A 15,667-nucleotide genomic window follows, 5' to 3' on the forward strand; every position below is an offset into this window, starting at 1 on the left:
TCGCTAAATGAAGTTGAAAGGCGCCTGTGCATGTCGATGTTGCTTTTTTACTCTCTGCACCCACCATGCTCTCTAGGCATGAAATTCCCTTCATCTCTCATGTTCATCCTCTGCAACTAGTCCTATATTTTTTGCAGTTATATTCGAGTGTACTCAAGCTTTTGCGCGTATTTAAATGCAAGGCACAGGACAAGGCTTCATGTGTCTGATAAAAGTAGTTGTATGCTCCTAGTGACAGTTATAATCCATGAACATCAGTTGAAAACTTCTCTTGCACAATTTTTGCTTCTGGAACTTCCTTTCGTTTGCGCCGAGTAACAGATGCTTCACGTATTTCACCTGGGCAGTCTTTTTCCGGTTTCGATTCACTAGAGCCCGTGCTATAGTGATGCTTGAGAACAAAATGCACAATACTGCAGGAGTCGAAAATTCATTTTCAAGTACCAGGCTGAATTTTGAAGACGCGGGATATTATTCACAAGAGAATTCAGTATCGAATGTGTTAACTCCAGAGTCCAGTTTCCGGGCCACTGGTGAGTCTCGTGATACAGCAGAGGGAAGCAAGTTGAGCAAATGATATGCAAAAAATACAGCACTTGCTTGTAATGTAATCACATCATCCATATTCACTTGCCGAACTCCTACTAATCGATAACAGAACAGTTCCATTTTCTGATACATACTTCACATACGGAATAAATACGTCCTATACAATACCAAGATCAGATTTGGTGCCGTGCCGTGTGAGAACTTCAACACAACATACAGCATATTCAACTTCTTAAAGCATGCCTCGCTAAACACCTGCATCTAGCAAGCATTCCTCCTTGACTCCGAACCGGTGAAAAGGGAAAAATCAGAATCCTCTCATTAGGAGTTCAGTGACTCAGTGGTAAACCTTCAAGTCTCTTCCCTTGCTTCGGAAAGACGGAAGTGAGAAAAACGACCGTGGTGCTGTAAAATTTCAATTGGCATGTAATGTAAGTCATTTGAAAAAGAATATTGTCATGCAAGCACCGGGGTGAGCTGAGGGAGCCTGTAAAGATACCAAAACCGCCCCTGATGCAGACCCCATGTAAAGCACATCAGAATGCTGGACAACTAGAAGCATCAACAGTGAGCTATTACCTTTGAGAGAGCTTCCTGACAGTGATTGGGGATCATCTTTCAGCTTGAATTCTTCTGGTGGGGCTGGGCTAGAGATCTTTAGGGCTTGAACTGCAAGATAAGAAGACCGGGTTTCATCATCAAGTCAAGAATCATGCTTTAGTTTCAATCTGTAGGTAGCATCAAACAATCACTAGCTAGCTGGCCGACGTCCAGCAAAAGGAAAAAATGTTAGTTTTTACAGATCGTTATGGGAAAACGTTGAGCATAGTTAAAATTAGATCGTTAGCTGGCTGATACCATGTACACTTGCACTTTAACCAAAAACTGTCATCATGCTTCCGCCCAGTCAAAATTTTCAACAGGCAAACTTGGTTGCTCAACAGGAAAGCTGACCTTGTTCCTGGTACAAATTGCTTGCACTAAAGCTAACACTGCAAGAATGATCCGGCGGAAAACCTGTAACAGGCTGCCTCAAGTGTTCGAGTGATCTCTTGGGAGAAGGACCACACCTGTCTTCAATAGCGTTATCTCCATCCGATGTCAATGCAGATACCCTATTGGCCGAGCTCTCCGCCACATGACTTCTTCCGAACTTCAGCAACCAAAAACCTTTCTTCGCATCCTTGGAAGATTCATTCTGGCAAGAATCACCGGCGAGATTGGGTTGCAGGGCATTCCCCCACTTCTTTCTTGTTCGAGCAAGACCAGTCTCCGCATGGACTATTGGTTGAGGCCACCAGGATACGGGGCTTCCAACTGAGGAATCAACAGAAGCATCAATTTCTGATAAGTCATGTTGGGAATACCTTGGCAGCATCGAAACGGACATGAAATCGGAATGAGATCCTATTGAGTCGCCATGGGGAGATCCTGAAAATCCATCATCTACGGTGGCATGATATCTGCCTTCTTGGTTTTTGATCTCTTCATCTTCAGTTTTGTTAGCCATGTCAGCAGTCTCCGATGCTAAAGCGCCAAAATCATCGTCATATTCCGAATTACCGCTGTTACTAGGGAAGGCCGCCTCCGAATCAGCACTTTTGACAAGTCCCTCATTTAGACCGGGACGAATGCATTCTTCATCGAATCTCACCGACTCCAAGATGGCCCCATTGGAGTTCCAAGCAGACAAATTCTTGGACTCTAATGGACTGGAAGAGTTTTTCCTCGTCGCCTGAGATTCCCGTGTCTTCTTTTCCTGTGCACAATATACTTTTTTCTCTTCTCCTGTGCTTTTGCTTCTGGGGAAGCTCCTGTCTCGGGGGCGGGGCGCTGTTCGACCGAGTCCTGGAGCAGGTTTTTTGTTCTCTTTCTTCATATTGGAGAAATTGGGAACGACAGGAAGTGACCGCACAAGAGTGCTTTCGGATTGCGGCCTTCGCCTTCCAGAAATGGAGTTGGCTGGTTTTAAGGAAGGCCGAGGGACAGGCACTGTGGTTGTCTGAGGTTTTGAGGAAGACTGATCTTGAATAGGTGAAAAATGCTTCTTGGTTGCAGAGCCCCTGGAAGAATTTTCTCCAGGAGAAGCTTCGTTCTGCCCATCCGGATAATTCTCTGCTTCGCCAGGGAATAATGCTCTCGTATGCTGTGAGCAAGGAAAACTTTATAAAGACTAGTCCAAGTGACAATCCGGAAGCCAAATTTAGCTCCAGTTTCAACTTTCAAAAAACATGACACAGAAGAGCATATCATTAGGCAGTCATGAATTGTGCGGAACACGGAACAATACCTCATCCATTCTCGTGGTCAACCGAATATTGAATGATCGCAGCTTCTCAATACGCGACCGCATGCCAGAATTTGAATCCGGTCCTTCGACCGGCCCAGAAAATCTGGCTTTCAACTCTGAAATATTCATTTCAAGGTCGGCCTGCATGTCCTTCAACCTCGCCTCCTTCAGTGCCCTTTTGTATCCCCCTTCTTGTCTCAGTTTCGTGTCCCGTCTCCCCATGTACTCGTCATAGAATTCCCCCCTCAGATTAGCCGACATATCTTGCCTATAAGTACTGGCATAGTCCTCCCGATCACCTACCATCTTCAGAGATGGGGAGGCGCCAAACCTTGTCCCGCCGCTAGAACTCCTCATCGACTCGGTCATGATTTGCTTCTCCTGAACTCGAGCAGGAATCACGTGGCTATTGGAATCTGTACTCCTCCGTCTGGAAACGAACTGATCGTCGGACATCCGAAGCTTCTGCTCGGCAAAAAGCCTATCGAGCTCGTCGGCTTTGGTTCTGAGCTCCTCAATGAATTCCTGATTTCCTCTGGAATGACATGTCGACCTCGGAACCGGACTCTCTGGAACCTGTCCACCCGAAAATACTGCATTGCTGTCACCAGAAGAAGAACCTGTCTCGCCGGCCATAGCGTACGAACCCGTGGTCTTCCGAGAGCTACTGGGAACTTGTGTTTGGAACTTCATGACTCACCTGAGGAAAGTAGCTCAACATTTCAGAGAAGCGTCATTGAATGATACGTCCCAAGTCCCACGGTACATCAGCTTCTCCACACTGTCGTCCCCTTCTGAATCAGTTCCAACTTCTGGAGGATAATTCGGTCAATACACGGAGCCTCCGCACCAGCTGAGTCGTTGGTGACTCGGTCGCGCAGGCTCTCTTCGTTTTCCTCCCTGGCGTGATCTCTCTCGTTTGCGTTGTTTGGATGGCTGGGGGACAGGGAGAAGTGAGGATGGTGGCGAGGGGGGTGGGGTACTTGGGTTGGCGACACGTGGACGCTTGTGATTGCCTAGAAGGGTGCATAGGCCGGTCAAACGTCGAATTCAAAGGGATGGGCGGGCCCACTTGGCTCTTCCTTCTGCTTCCATTGGTGGTAGGGATCGTCTGCGGACAATGCCAGACTCAGGTGACTAGGAGAGAGAGAGAGAGAGAGAGAGAGAGAGAGCTTAATTTGTTGACACGTGGCTTGTGAGAGTTGACGGCGGTCAGGTCTCCTTCACTCGGAACGCACGGTGCCGGTCTAGTTGGGGATAAAAAAAATAGGAGAACGCGTAAAATAACAAGATCACACTGTTGAGGTTGATGTCTTGTATTCTATTATCTAAGAGATTATGAAACGATTTCGAAAAGTCTCCCGACGACCGGACAAGACAAAGGTCCCGCTCCCAGGTGAGAGGGTGGGGGGTCGGGGGGTCACGGGAGCGGCGCCCTCGAGCCGCTAGAAGCGTTTTATGTTCGATCATAGAAGGATTTGTATGGGAAAGTTAAATATTTTAGGCTATGTAGGTAATTTTGTAATTTGTGCCATGTAAGGTTTCGCTATATATATTTAGAGCGAAACAGATCTCTAGAGAGAGAAAAAAAAAAGGGTGTGAGAAAGAGTGGCTGTATATTTTTCTACGTTATTACTAAAACGGATTTCATCTCTCCGTGGACGTAAGTAGGCGGAACATCTCCCTGTTAAACCACGTAAATTTTTATGTTGTATGAATTTTCACTACTTTCTTGCATTGTTGATAAGATCGAATTTAAATATTTGACACACATCACTTTAGCAAATACGAGATTATTGATTTTCCTTAACAAATTTGGGGAATACAAGAGAACAACCTGAAAAATGTAACGGGGCGACGAGTCCGAGAAGTGGAACTGCGGATCTGGAAAGCAGCCAATTAACTGCAATACCTGCCATAATGTCATCATGAGACGTGACGTGACAAAATATCTCCCGCAAACCCTAATTCTTTTTTCTAAGTTTTTCCCATTTCGAGACAGTGAAATGATAGCTTTTTTTCTTTTTTTTTTTTACTTTTTTCCATGGGATTAGAATAGAGTTTAATTTGGTAGAACTTGCTTCCGCGCTAATGACTATTCTAGTCACATTGCTCGATTTACCAGAGGATATTTGCATTTCACAAACCCGTTTTAAACAACAATCTACACCGTTACCAAACAATAATGCTCTCTCTAAACAAGCGTCGAGACACTCTTGTTGTTGTCAAGGTCGTGGACGGAGGTTAAGACCTGCGAAAATATTGAATTTCACGTTTGATTTTTGGCCCTGTTTGGTTTAATATTGGAAATGAGTATTGGAGCTCTAAAGTCCATTAGCCAAATACAAATGGTATTTGGTTAATTTTTTGGCTCACTCTAAGAAGATGCAATTGCATCTCAAATGTTTTTCAAAATCCTTTAACCCAAAATACCTCTAGAGGTAATTTGGACTAAAAGGCTTTTACAAAATGCAACTAATTTTTTTTTATTTTAACTTTGTCACATTCGCTTGCCGCCACCAGCTCGCCCCCATCATCCGCCGACCGCCACCGCCCTCCCGCTAGGCGGCCTCGACCGCCTGCTCTCCCGCCGCTGCCGCCCGTCACCATCGCCCCCCCCCCTTGGCCCTCCGGCCCGGTAGGCCCTCCCGGCCCGCCCCCGCCGACCGCCACCACTGTTTTTTTTTTCAAAAAGTAAAAATACTTTACGGAGTTCATTTTTCATCAAACATTTACGTCAAAGTTACTTTCCAAATATACTTTTAAAATACATTTTACAAAATATTATTTGCATTTTGAAAAAGGCATTTAGTCCGAAGATATTTGCATAAGGCATTTAGTCCGAAGATATTTGCATTTTCTCAAAGTCCTTTGACCAAATGCTAATGTGAATGCAACAAAACGGACACAAGAGCGAAATCGGTCTTTTTTAGCATAATTTTAGGTAGACCAAAATAGAACAAGTATACACCCGTTAGAAAGTCAATCCAAAATGGGTCAATCAAAACTACCATGAATCCCAAAATGCCAATCACATCTTTAGAATCATGCATGCAATCCGTGAATAATAAATAGTCTAGTAGCAATTGCCCGATTCCAACAGAGACCAAAATCTGACATGCGACAGCGAGTAACGGAGGAGTGAGTACCCATTCTCTGTCGAATTCATTCCCCAATTAGATTTTCCCTCAGCAAGAAATTTGTAAATTATCTAAGAAAAGGCCGATTTTTTTTTTTTTTTTTGCTAGAGTCCCATCTTTTTATTATTATTTTTTTTTATCGAAAGTTAGAATCCCAAATTTTTTTTTTTTTTGGTCAACAGTTAGAATCCCAATTCACTTGTCACTGAAAAGTCAAAAACTGGCACATACCCAGACATTTGGATAGTTCTAATTCGAGAGGATTTTGCCATTATGCCTTGGATTATCATAATTGACAGAAGCCCAATTCAAGATACAGAGCAACATTAACACCCCCAGGAACACAATCTCAAGTTAAAAGTCTTCTTCTTCCTCTTCACCATATGAATCGGAGATTTCCTAGCAACTCCTACATAAATTTCTACACTTCCAGTTGCAAAATCTAGTTACTATCATCACTGTTGTTGTTCCTATGCTGGTGATTCTCACCACTCCCTCCGCTGCCGCCGCAGCCGCCTCCTCCTCCTCCTCCTCCTCCTCCTCCTCCTCTGCTGCCGTCCCCGCCGCCAATCCCAATCTTCTTACCGGGAGGGTGCCTCATCTGGGAGATCTCCAACTGGGTCTTCATGAAGAACTGCATCCTCTGCAACTCCAGCTCCTTGGCGAACTTCATCCTCTGCTTCTCCATCTCCACCACCTGCTGCAACTTGGCGCTCTCCGTCTGCTCGTACACCTCCCCGAAGTTTGTGATCGCATGGGTCAAATCCCCAATGGAGCTCCCCAACCCGTTGCCCTTCTGCTTCGGCGGCGGCGGCGGCGGCCTCGCTCCCGTCTCGTTCGGATTCGCCTCTCTCCCAGGTTTAGTCCTCTTAGGGCGGTGAATCTCCGGCGGCAGGCTGTCGGTGGAGGAGCCGTCGTTGTCGGAGATGTCCGGCTCCGATTCCGACTCCGCCTTCCTCCTCTTCCGGATCTGCATCTTCTGGCCGCCTCGCGGTGGCTGCCCTTGCTTGTGCTGTTGCTCTGTTTGTGACGATCGCTGGTCCTTGTGTTGACTACTAACCGACGACCTGATGCCGACGGGGATACCTACCGGAACATCTTGCTGCGTCCGCACGGGACTCGGAGTCGCCGCGGCGGCCGCCGGGGAGGTGTACTTCGCGGACGGTCCGATCAGATGATCCAATTTGTCGAAGAACCTCCACTTGCTCGGGCCTCCGCCGGCGGAGATCTTCGCCTTCTCGAGCTTGTACTTCTTCTTCACCGTGTCGATCCTGTTCTTGCACTGGATGTCGCTCTTCGGCGGCTTCGCATACTCGTCTCTGCTGCTCACCACGTCGGCCACTTCCTTCCAGTGCTTCTGCTTCAGATTCCCCCTGCTCAGCTCCAGATACCGCTCTCCCCAGGCGCCGATCAGCACCGCCGTCGCTCCTTCGCTCCAACAGTCCTCGCGCCCTCCTCCTCCCCCGCCTCCGCCGCCGATGCCGGGCCTCAGATGCTGGATCGGGAGGGCCAGGGCGAGGCTGTTCGGAGGTGGCTGCGGCTGCGCAGGGGAGGCTGCCGCGTCGCCGCTGGAGGCGGGGGGGACAGTCACCGTTATGCGGCCGTTGGTGGCGCTCGGCGGAGACGGGGAAGGGGACGGCGAGGGCGAGGGCGACGCGCTGGGGGGGCTGGGAGTCGGCGGCGAGCGGATCTCGTCATCGTCTTCCATGGGAGGCCTGGACTATCGTGCGCCGGGAGGTCCGCGGGTTAAGCACTGACCGACCAATAAGATCAGCGAAAACTTGCGAGAGCGAGCAAGCGAGAGAGAGAGAAAGAGAGAGTGGTTCGTTCGTGTGTTGGGTTTTCTCAGCGTAATTAACGGTTGACGGAGAGAGGGAGCGGGGTTTGGCTGACGGCGACGGTAAAGCGAGACGGAGAGGGGGAAGGACACGTGGAGGACAGATAGGGAAGGAGGGTCCGAGGTGGCGAGATCCGATTGGGTGGTACCGTGGGGGATCCTGTCACCGGTGGGTTCTCTGCGGGTTCGCCGGCTGTTTGGTGACGGTAGGTGGATCCTTTGGGAGTTTTGGCTGTGCTCTTTTGGTTGGGCTGACGACGGGGAAAACAAAACCAGTGCAAAGCAAATATGAAACGAGAAAAATTAAAAACAAATAAAAACAGATCATGCCAAAAATCAAAATCTTTTCGGACATTTATATAGTGCCGCTTCGAGAGGAAAATCCTTACCCGAACCGGAACGAATCGACCTAGTGAAATTACAGCCGTCGATGGTTTTCACACGAAATCCGATCGATCCAAATTCAAGTAAGAAAAATCCCGACGCTCTTTTTCACAAGCAGCAAGTTGGTAAATTTGCGACGGTCCACACAACAGAAAATTCAGCAAGAAATTGATGGCTATACCGAAATATTCATGATAAATTGTTGTCTATGATAGTGGCATATTTCAACTAATATATACTTTTAACTTGAATTGGTAACTTACATACCAGGATATATGTTGGCAAATCTGAATATTATTTCGTGGCATTGCGCAGCTCCTAGCCTCCATCATTTAGGATGTCCATGAAAAAAAAAATCGATAAACCGAATTAAACCGAACCGAACTAAACCATATTGATACATTTGGTTTTGACTTGGGATTTTTTTTTTTTAAGTTTAACGGTTTGGTTTTTGTTTATAATTTCGAAAATCCATAGAACCGAGTTAGACCGATAGATGTAGTAAGAATAAATATTTTCCTTTCGGCATATAAAATTTGTAGTTTAGCCTAATTAAATAGGTTCTTCTCTATCTAAGATTCCTCTACACTATCACATGAAAGATTTCTACTTCTTTAGTCGGCCATTATTGATTGATTTTAATCTCAAATTATATGTTTGAAAGAAATTTTTAGGAAAAAATAGACAAATTATTCTTAAATATTGAAGGGGTTTATCGGAACCGAATCGGATGATCACACAGAGAATCAAGAAAAATTGGAATGACGCACGAGATTACCCAGGTTCACTCCAAGATTAGGGCTACGTCCTACAAAGAGATTTTACTATATTTTTTCGATTTACTGCCAATTCACACTTACATAATGATAAAACCGAGCAAAATATATATGCCCCAAAAATGGGCTAAAAAACCTAAAACCTCTTAATTCCACCATACGAGTCGGTTTAAATAAAAGCCCAAACCCGTAGAGGTTTCGGGGACACTGCCCCCAAACCCTCGCCCGCTCACCGGCGAGCGGGGCGGTCGTCCGCCGACCTGGCAGCGTAACCCCCGTCGGGAGGCGCCGCCCCCAAACCCTCGTCCGCCGACCAGCGGCGGGACATCCGTATCGGAGGCGCTGCGCCCGAACCCCCGCATCCTACGCGCATGGGTCACATGTCGTTGAGTAACATTTCAGGTTCCCTAAGCTCACGTGAACGTACCCAGTGTAAGAAACAAGGGTCCTCGAAGTATTCGCCAACTCTAACAACTATTGGCCCAATGTGCAATGTCAACTTGCAATTCATTCAATGTGGTCTTCAAAATATTCATAAATCTACAATCTAGTCTCTAAATTCCTGATTTGTTAAATTTAGTCCGTCAACTTGTCATACATAAAGCCAATAGTTTTTGCAATTACATTATTGCTAGAACTTTATAATATCTATTCATTTCGATCTATTTTCTAAATCAACAAAAAGAAATAAGGCTATCTTTTTGTTACCGTTTTCTTTTTACCTTTTAGGCCCTATAAATATTATGATAGTTTCATGGTGATGTTTCAAAAACACTCACTTTAAAGATAAAAGGACTATGTATCAATATAAGTTTAAATGAGATCATATTTTTACTATTATATACATCATAAGTTAAATGTTCATGAAACTATATAAGATTTATAAATCAAAAAGGTAAAAAAAAATGATAGAATTGTTTTGTAGATTTATCAAATGAATTCTAATGAAAAAAATATTCTAAAATATGGGTAATAGTGTAGTTATGAAAACTTGTGAATAGTTCCAAATGATTAAGTTGACTTTGTTATAGAAATTTGGGGGACTAAACTGAACAAATTGAGAGTTCAGGGACTAAACTAAACATTTAGGAATAGTTCAAGAACCACATTAAACGAATTAAAAATTGAAGGATGACATTGCACATTGGGCCATATTTAAATAATATGTGTGATTTTTTTTCCGATTGTTTATGACATTTTGTATTTTTCCGTCGAGTTAAATAATATCGTTGAATGTTTCAATAGGTTAATGTGATTAATTGTGATTATAATCTTTTTTTTTTCCTTAAATAAGTGATTAGATATAGGTGCACTTTTAGTTACGCATGATAGATGGCTAGTTTGCCTTGTTTTATCATGTGAGCAGAGAGAGAGCCATGCTTCGAGAGACCGAGCTACCGAATGGCCATTTTCTGCAGTCTTGGCTCTGTGCCTGATACATACACCATAGACATGCTGTCATGTATAGCCCCGGATTCTCAACAGTTCCACTCCGAAACTCCCGCGTTTCGAGTGTGTTCAGAATCGAGTTTCGCAGTTCATCGAGGCCACCGTGCTCTATCAATGGACATCCTCGTACAAGTCTTTGAACATCCCTCGCTTTTAGATCATAGTCCAGCTAAGGAATTACCAACCAATTACTGTAGACACACACGGTTGCGAAATATGTCATATACAGTCATTCAAATCCATGACACGTCTGTAAAAATGACTCATCAGGAACGTCGCACGCTGCGCTATGGTCGGAATCGGTACCTTTAACGTAATGAGGTGGTACTAGAAAGTTGGGCTCCTGAGGAGGATCTCAGAGCTTTTCTGGGGTTCTGGTTTATGAACCATTGATGGCGAAATGTCGAGTCTGCAGCAGGCAGTGCAAAGCGGATTACATCGAGTTCGGGCGTTGCAATCGGTCGACAGCCCAGACAAGACCTGCAAGATATAGCCGAAGTGATTTTCGACGGGAAATGGAAATCAATATCCTAGATTTGAATCTCGAGGTACCGCATTAACGTCTCTGTTAAAGCCGAAAGCAAGGTTCAGCATGTCGATTTCCTCATCAGTAGGATGATTTACCATTACATGGCATGTAGAGCAAGCACATGATACTTCACAGGCTCTCAGCCTCAGCTTTAGCTTCGTATGCTTCTCCGCTCCGTCCTCCTCCGTAAATATGTCGGAAATACTGCAAACGATTGAACGAAATCGTCCCCGTTTTATAGAGTGGGGCATCCATAACAAGCTGAACAGAATGAATTAACCTCTCACCCAACATCAGAATTCTCTGCAGATGATGGCTTCTTATGGTCGGGTTGATATGATTAGACATCAGATATCACAAAAGATTGTTTTTAAGAAACCAACACTCGTTCTTAAACTAAAAATCTTGAAAAACCATTCGTAAAGGTCTCTTTTGCTGCTGCTGTAAACAGTTCAAGATGCTTCTAAGACGAATTCGTTAGGCAAAAAAGACGAGAAGCTCAATTAAACAACGACAACGGAAGCGGAAAAAAAAGAAAGGAAGGAAGGAAGCTACCGTCGCCTGATCAGTCCGAAGGAAGGAAACTATATTGCATCATCAAAAATTCTCAAGCATCAAAGTCTGTCATCTGACGCTGGCAACATCATCACCATGTGAATACAAACGTAAAAGAGAATTGTTCACTTGAAGGAGGATTGGCTGTACAAGAAAGAAAATGTATCCTGGCTTCCTACCGGATTCGGTCCATCCTGGATGCTCACCCAAACAAACCTCGACTCAATCTGATCTACACAAGCTTCAGCCTCCTTTGTCATTCGAAGCATGCAAGTCACATGCAATTCACTGAGCCTGAGGTTTTCCTACGTCGAACTTCACCGACATTGACTCGCCCCGAGCCGATCAATCATAAACTTTCTCCTTCCAGTGCTTTTCAGTGGTGTCTTTAGAGCATTTCTATGGTTAGAAGTTACACATAGGTTGTGATTTTGTTGATTAGGATGAACAATACTCAATTGGTTTTTTATGGCATTCGAAATGAGTACCACCATGAGAAAAAATTGTTGCGGGCAGCGGCTATTTTAGCCATGCAATTACCATTTCGTTAATTCCATCCTTTACTTTTCTTTTCTGATTTAACCGTATGCTTATGTGCGGTTTCATTCAGCTACAACCAATGGGAAAATGATGCCAGCTCTTCAACACTTAGAAATTATTCGCAAGCCGTAACGGTTTGGCAAGTTGTGTTGGAAGTTAATGCGCAGAAAGGACACAATGCTTGGGACCAACCGCCCAATGCCATTGCAAGAAACAATTGGAAACATCATCGTAATCATCGCAACCCCAATTTGAGCCGTTTTGAAGAGACCCAAGAACAGACATTATATATTGTGTTGTAGCCTGATTGAAAGCTCAACATCTGCTTCACCGAAAGCCTTGTGCGAATTCCGATCATCAGCTTATTCTTCCACTCTTGGCCGAGGATCCATGGCCGCAGCATTTCTCTCGGCTTCTCCGTCTCCCGTGGCAGCCATTTGCTGCTCTTCCAAGGCCAGAAGCAGCTCTCGCCAACTCGGCAGCCTCTCAGCCATTGTGGGCGCCAATCTTGTTTCATGTTTTAGTGTCTAAACCATGCCTAAAAACAATGGCAATAGTATAGATATGTGGAAGGATTAGGGCAATGCAGCTCCATCGTAAGGATGAACGTGTTTATGATCCTTTTGCAGGGTGGCGGGCTAAGACTCATGCCGAAGATCCGAATCACTGAGGCAGCAAGAAGGGTATCGCTGGTCACCCCAAGTTACTCCAAGACCACAATCACATGCTCTGTTGTAAGATTTGCCTTCCCGACGACCGTCTCTCTCGATCTCTACAGTCTAGTCATGTAAACTAAACCAGAGACTCGACTTTATCCGGAACAAGAGTTCCAGCTGTTCAAGGGTGTGATGATCCGATGTTTCGTGCAGGCCCAGCCGGAGACTCTGAAAACCGTCCAGAGCATCATTGCAAAGCAGCTCTCGGTTGATGAAAGCACCGTGGCTCCTGAGACCAAGTTTGCAGATTTGGGAGCTGATTCTCTTGACACTGTATGCTCCATACTTCCCCAGTTCATGAACTGGCTTTGGCTATTCGGTTTGGTTTTTGACTGTCCTATTACGTTTTCACAGGTTGAAATCATGATGACATTGGAAGAGAAGTTTGGAGTGTCCATCGGCGAAGGAGGAGCTGAGAACATCGTAACTGTTCAGGACGCCGCCAATCTGATCGAAAAGGTGAAGGCCGCCTCAGCATAAGCTGAAATCGACTCCACGAGTACCAGACGTTAGCTAGCCAGCCGTGACAAGATTCCTAAAGATCAAGAGGAGGATCAATTTTTTTGCCATATTTTCACCAGAAGTTCCCAATTTCAATGTCCTCACAATAATCTGAATTTTGCCTGAGTTTTGTGTATTCGCTAGACCACTGAACCAAATTACACGGTCGCCAAATTCATCCTTTTTCCGTGTTGGTACTTGGCCAAATAATGAAGGCGATTACTTCGACACAGAGTGCACAATTTGTTTGGGAATTCTTAGGAGTATATCGCGAGGCTTCAAAGACGAACCTGAAGCCGAAATTGAACAGCAACCATATGCAAACGTCAAACCATTAATACCATTAGAGGGGCAATCCGAGTAGAAGCATTTACAGAGAACCAGGAAAAACAAAATCTTCAAAAGGCGCCAGCCCTATGTACAGGAGATCAAGCTCAACGAAAAGGAAAATGACCAAAAAAGCGGCTCTCTCGGAAACGTCGGTAAGGATCAGGTTGATTCGAGATCGAACACTCTTCATCTGACTCTGAGCTCGTTTCGTTCTGCATTGACAAACATCTTATTGTAGATAGATGTCTATGTGGGTATTCTTGTATGAAGATCAACCCTTTCCTTCCATCCATTAACGATCCAAAGCGCTGATCAAGATCCTGCAACAGATTAGCATTCATAGATCAGCCTCAACTACATGAGAGGCAAAACCTCGGTGAAATAAGCTGTACAGGAAACCCTGAAAAGAAATGAGTCTGTGGTGATAGAAAACCTTTAAGACTAGTGCTCAGTAGATACACTAGATTGGAAAATCAGAAAGCACCCACATCCTATAATCATGACTTAAACTCGAAATCATTGAAGATAGGCCCGTCCCGTCTCCGAATGGCAAATTGGGGATCAGACCGATTCATGCTCCCATCGACCGGGCATATTCATAAAATTCGTGCGGTACTAATCCTTCCTACACTGCAGGAACGGGGCATGTTCAATATGCAGGTCATCAACACTAGACGGTCACTTACCAATCAAAAACCGTAGGACTTCTAGGCTCTGCCTTTTGTAATGCCTGGGAGGCTTTTCTCCTCGTTAACTTCTCGTTATCCCCCTGCGGCGTACCAGCTGCATTTAAAACCAGAAAAGCACAGCATTAGGCCACCCTCCTACAAAATTCCCAAGTTTTACTACAGAAAAATAGCGGCACAACGAGGACCCCGGTTCACGAATCGGCGAGCAAAACAGATCCGCATCGCCATACTAGGTGAGGTTCCTACTATAGCATTACTCCTTGATCATTAGCTAGTAGTAAATGTCTCATGTGCTACTAAGCTGTAATCATAACAAAGCCTTCATTCTGGACGATATCTGAAGCCAGAAACATTAAACAGAGCTTCCAAAACTGAAGACTAACGATCCGAGGCGGCCAAGTTTTCTTCATCAATGGGACATCTAGACACACAACCACAGCGCAAAACCTGAAATGAAAGAACCCATCATCCCAACCCACGTTTTCAGACAAGATCTCCAAGCAAATTAGAATCGATTAACAAAATCAGAAACGCTGTTTTCTTCCACTGTTCTAGAGTGAAATAATTGAGAAGAAAAACCAAATTGCGTCACATTCCCCAGAAAGCTAAAGCTTTTAAACAATTGAATAAGCCGCCCATTACGCGAAGCATCGTATCGAAGGCGAATAAAAGAGAAAAGTGCAAAAAAGATATAAAAAAAAAAATTGCCCAGTTTTCAGCATTTCTGCGCTTTCTTCTTCATGCGATATGACCTTGCGAAAAGATACGAAGTGGAAAAAAAAAAAATAACAGGGTCAACGGCACGTACGAGACGGGAGCGTTCCCGGGTTGCTACTGGACAGGGCGGGAGGCTCTGGAACCGAATCCGGGCCAACCATCCCGCCCTGGTTCCTGGTTCTGACGATGGTGATTCTTCGACTGACGAGGCCGGCGCCTCGGGAAAACGGGGCAGCCGGGTCCGCCAATCCCGCGGCGGCGGAGGACGAGCGGTGCCCGCGGAGCTTGCCGAGGCCGGACTCGGGCGTGGGACCGGCGAACGTCTCGTCCCACAGCTTGTGAAGCAGACCCATCGCTCACAGATCTCTCACTCACTCACTACTTCTCTGCGACGACGGTTACGGAGAAACGGGAGGCGAACAAACCAAGGAAACGGGAGGGAGGGTCGTATTATAGAGGAGAGAGAGGGAGAGAGATGGGCACCTGTCGAACGATTCGGGATCAACTTAAACGGCTGACACTCCGGATTCGCTGATACGGCTCGGCTAGACGGCCCATGGATGATGGTGTGGAGTTGTGGATTGTGGTGGCAGTGGCAAAAGCCGAGAGCACGGCTCATGGTGAGCCGGAGCCGGAGCCGGAGCCGGAGCCGGAAGTCCTTTAGA

At 45.5% G+C, this 15,667-nt stretch overlaps 4 protein-coding genes across 9 annotated transcripts; 1 reads left to right on the plus strand and 3 right to left on the minus strand.

The window, feature by feature from the left end:
* Positions 1 to 518: 518 nt before the first annotated feature.
* LOC115744745 lies at positions 519 to 3,754 on the minus strand. Of its 2 annotated transcripts, XM_048284018.1 has the most exons (5): positions 2,840 to 3,754; positions 2,149 to 2,695; positions 1,504 to 2,085; positions 1,129 to 1,218; positions 519 to 954 (listed from the first exon to the last, which is right to left on the minus strand). In XM_048284018.1, the coding sequence occupies exons 1-5, from the start codon at positions 3,530 to 3,532 to the stop codon at positions 887 to 889; spliced, it is 1,980 nt and encodes a 659-aa protein (XP_048139975.1). In that variant the 5' UTR covers positions 3,533 to 3,754; the 3' UTR covers positions 519 to 886. The 2 variants fall into 2 exon arrangements, with proteins under 2 accessions (XP_048139975.1, XP_030535926.2); XM_030680066.2 differs by having other exon boundaries at positions 1,504 to 2,695.
* Positions 3,755 to 6,232: 2,478 nt separating this feature from the next.
* On the minus strand, positions 6,233 to 8,399 carry LOC115744747 (trihelix transcription factor ASIL2-like). Of its 3 annotated transcripts, none has more exons than XM_030680069.2 (2): positions 6,535 to 8,399; positions 6,233 to 6,495 (listed from the first exon to the last, which is right to left on the minus strand). In XM_030680069.2, exons 1-2 carry the CDS (start codon positions 7,685 to 7,687, stop codon positions 6,422 to 6,424), a joined length of 1,227 nt encoding a protein of 408 aa, XP_030535929.1. In that variant the 5' UTR covers positions 7,688 to 8,399; the 3' UTR covers positions 6,233 to 6,421. The 3 variants fall into 3 exon arrangements, with proteins under 3 accessions (XP_030535929.1, XP_048139976.1, XP_030535927.1); XM_048284019.1 differs by having other exon boundaries at positions 6,233 to 6,489; positions 6,523 to 8,399; XM_030680067.2 differs by having other exon boundaries at positions 6,233 to 6,504; positions 6,535 to 8,398.
* A 3,842-nt stretch (positions 8,400 to 12,241) lies between these two features.
* On the plus strand, positions 12,242 to 13,492 carry LOC115744749 (acyl carrier protein 1, chloroplastic-like). Of its 2 annotated transcripts, XM_030680072.2 has the most exons (4): positions 12,242 to 12,544; positions 12,679 to 12,783; positions 12,919 to 13,038; positions 13,120 to 13,492. In XM_030680072.2, the coding sequence occupies exons 1-4, from the start codon at positions 12,440 to 12,442 to the stop codon at positions 13,243 to 13,245; spliced, it is 456 nt and encodes a 151-aa protein (XP_030535932.1). In that variant the 5' UTR covers positions 12,242 to 12,439; the 3' UTR covers positions 13,246 to 13,492. The 2 variants fall into 2 exon arrangements, with proteins under 2 accessions (XP_030535932.1, XP_048139978.1); XM_048284021.1 differs by having other exon boundaries at positions 12,919 to 13,492.
* An 88-nt stretch (positions 13,493 to 13,580) lies between these two features.
* On the minus strand, positions 13,581 to 15,480 carry LOC115744750 (dormancy-associated protein homolog 4-like). Of its 2 annotated transcripts, none has more exons than XM_048284022.1 (3): positions 15,094 to 15,480; positions 14,283 to 14,382; positions 13,581 to 13,916 (listed from the first exon to the last, which is right to left on the minus strand). In XM_048284022.1, the coding sequence occupies exons 1-3, from the start codon at positions 15,353 to 15,355 to the stop codon at positions 13,889 to 13,891; spliced, it is 390 nt and encodes a 129-aa protein (XP_048139979.1). In that variant the 5' UTR covers positions 15,356 to 15,480; the 3' UTR covers positions 13,581 to 13,888. The 2 variants fall into 2 exon arrangements, with proteins under 2 accessions (XP_048139979.1, XP_030535933.1); XM_030680073.2 differs by having other exon boundaries at positions 14,283 to 14,379; positions 15,094 to 15,478.
* Between the last annotated feature and the right edge of the window lie 187 nt (positions 15,481 to 15,667).

The sequence above is a fragment of the Rhodamnia argentea genome, chromosome 8 (assembly GCF_020921035.1).
Source record: "Rhodamnia argentea isolate NSW1041297 chromosome 8, ASM2092103v1, whole genome shotgun sequence".
Classification (NCBI taxonomy): Eukaryota; Viridiplantae; Streptophyta; class Magnoliopsida; order Myrtales; family Myrtaceae; genus Rhodamnia; species Rhodamnia argentea.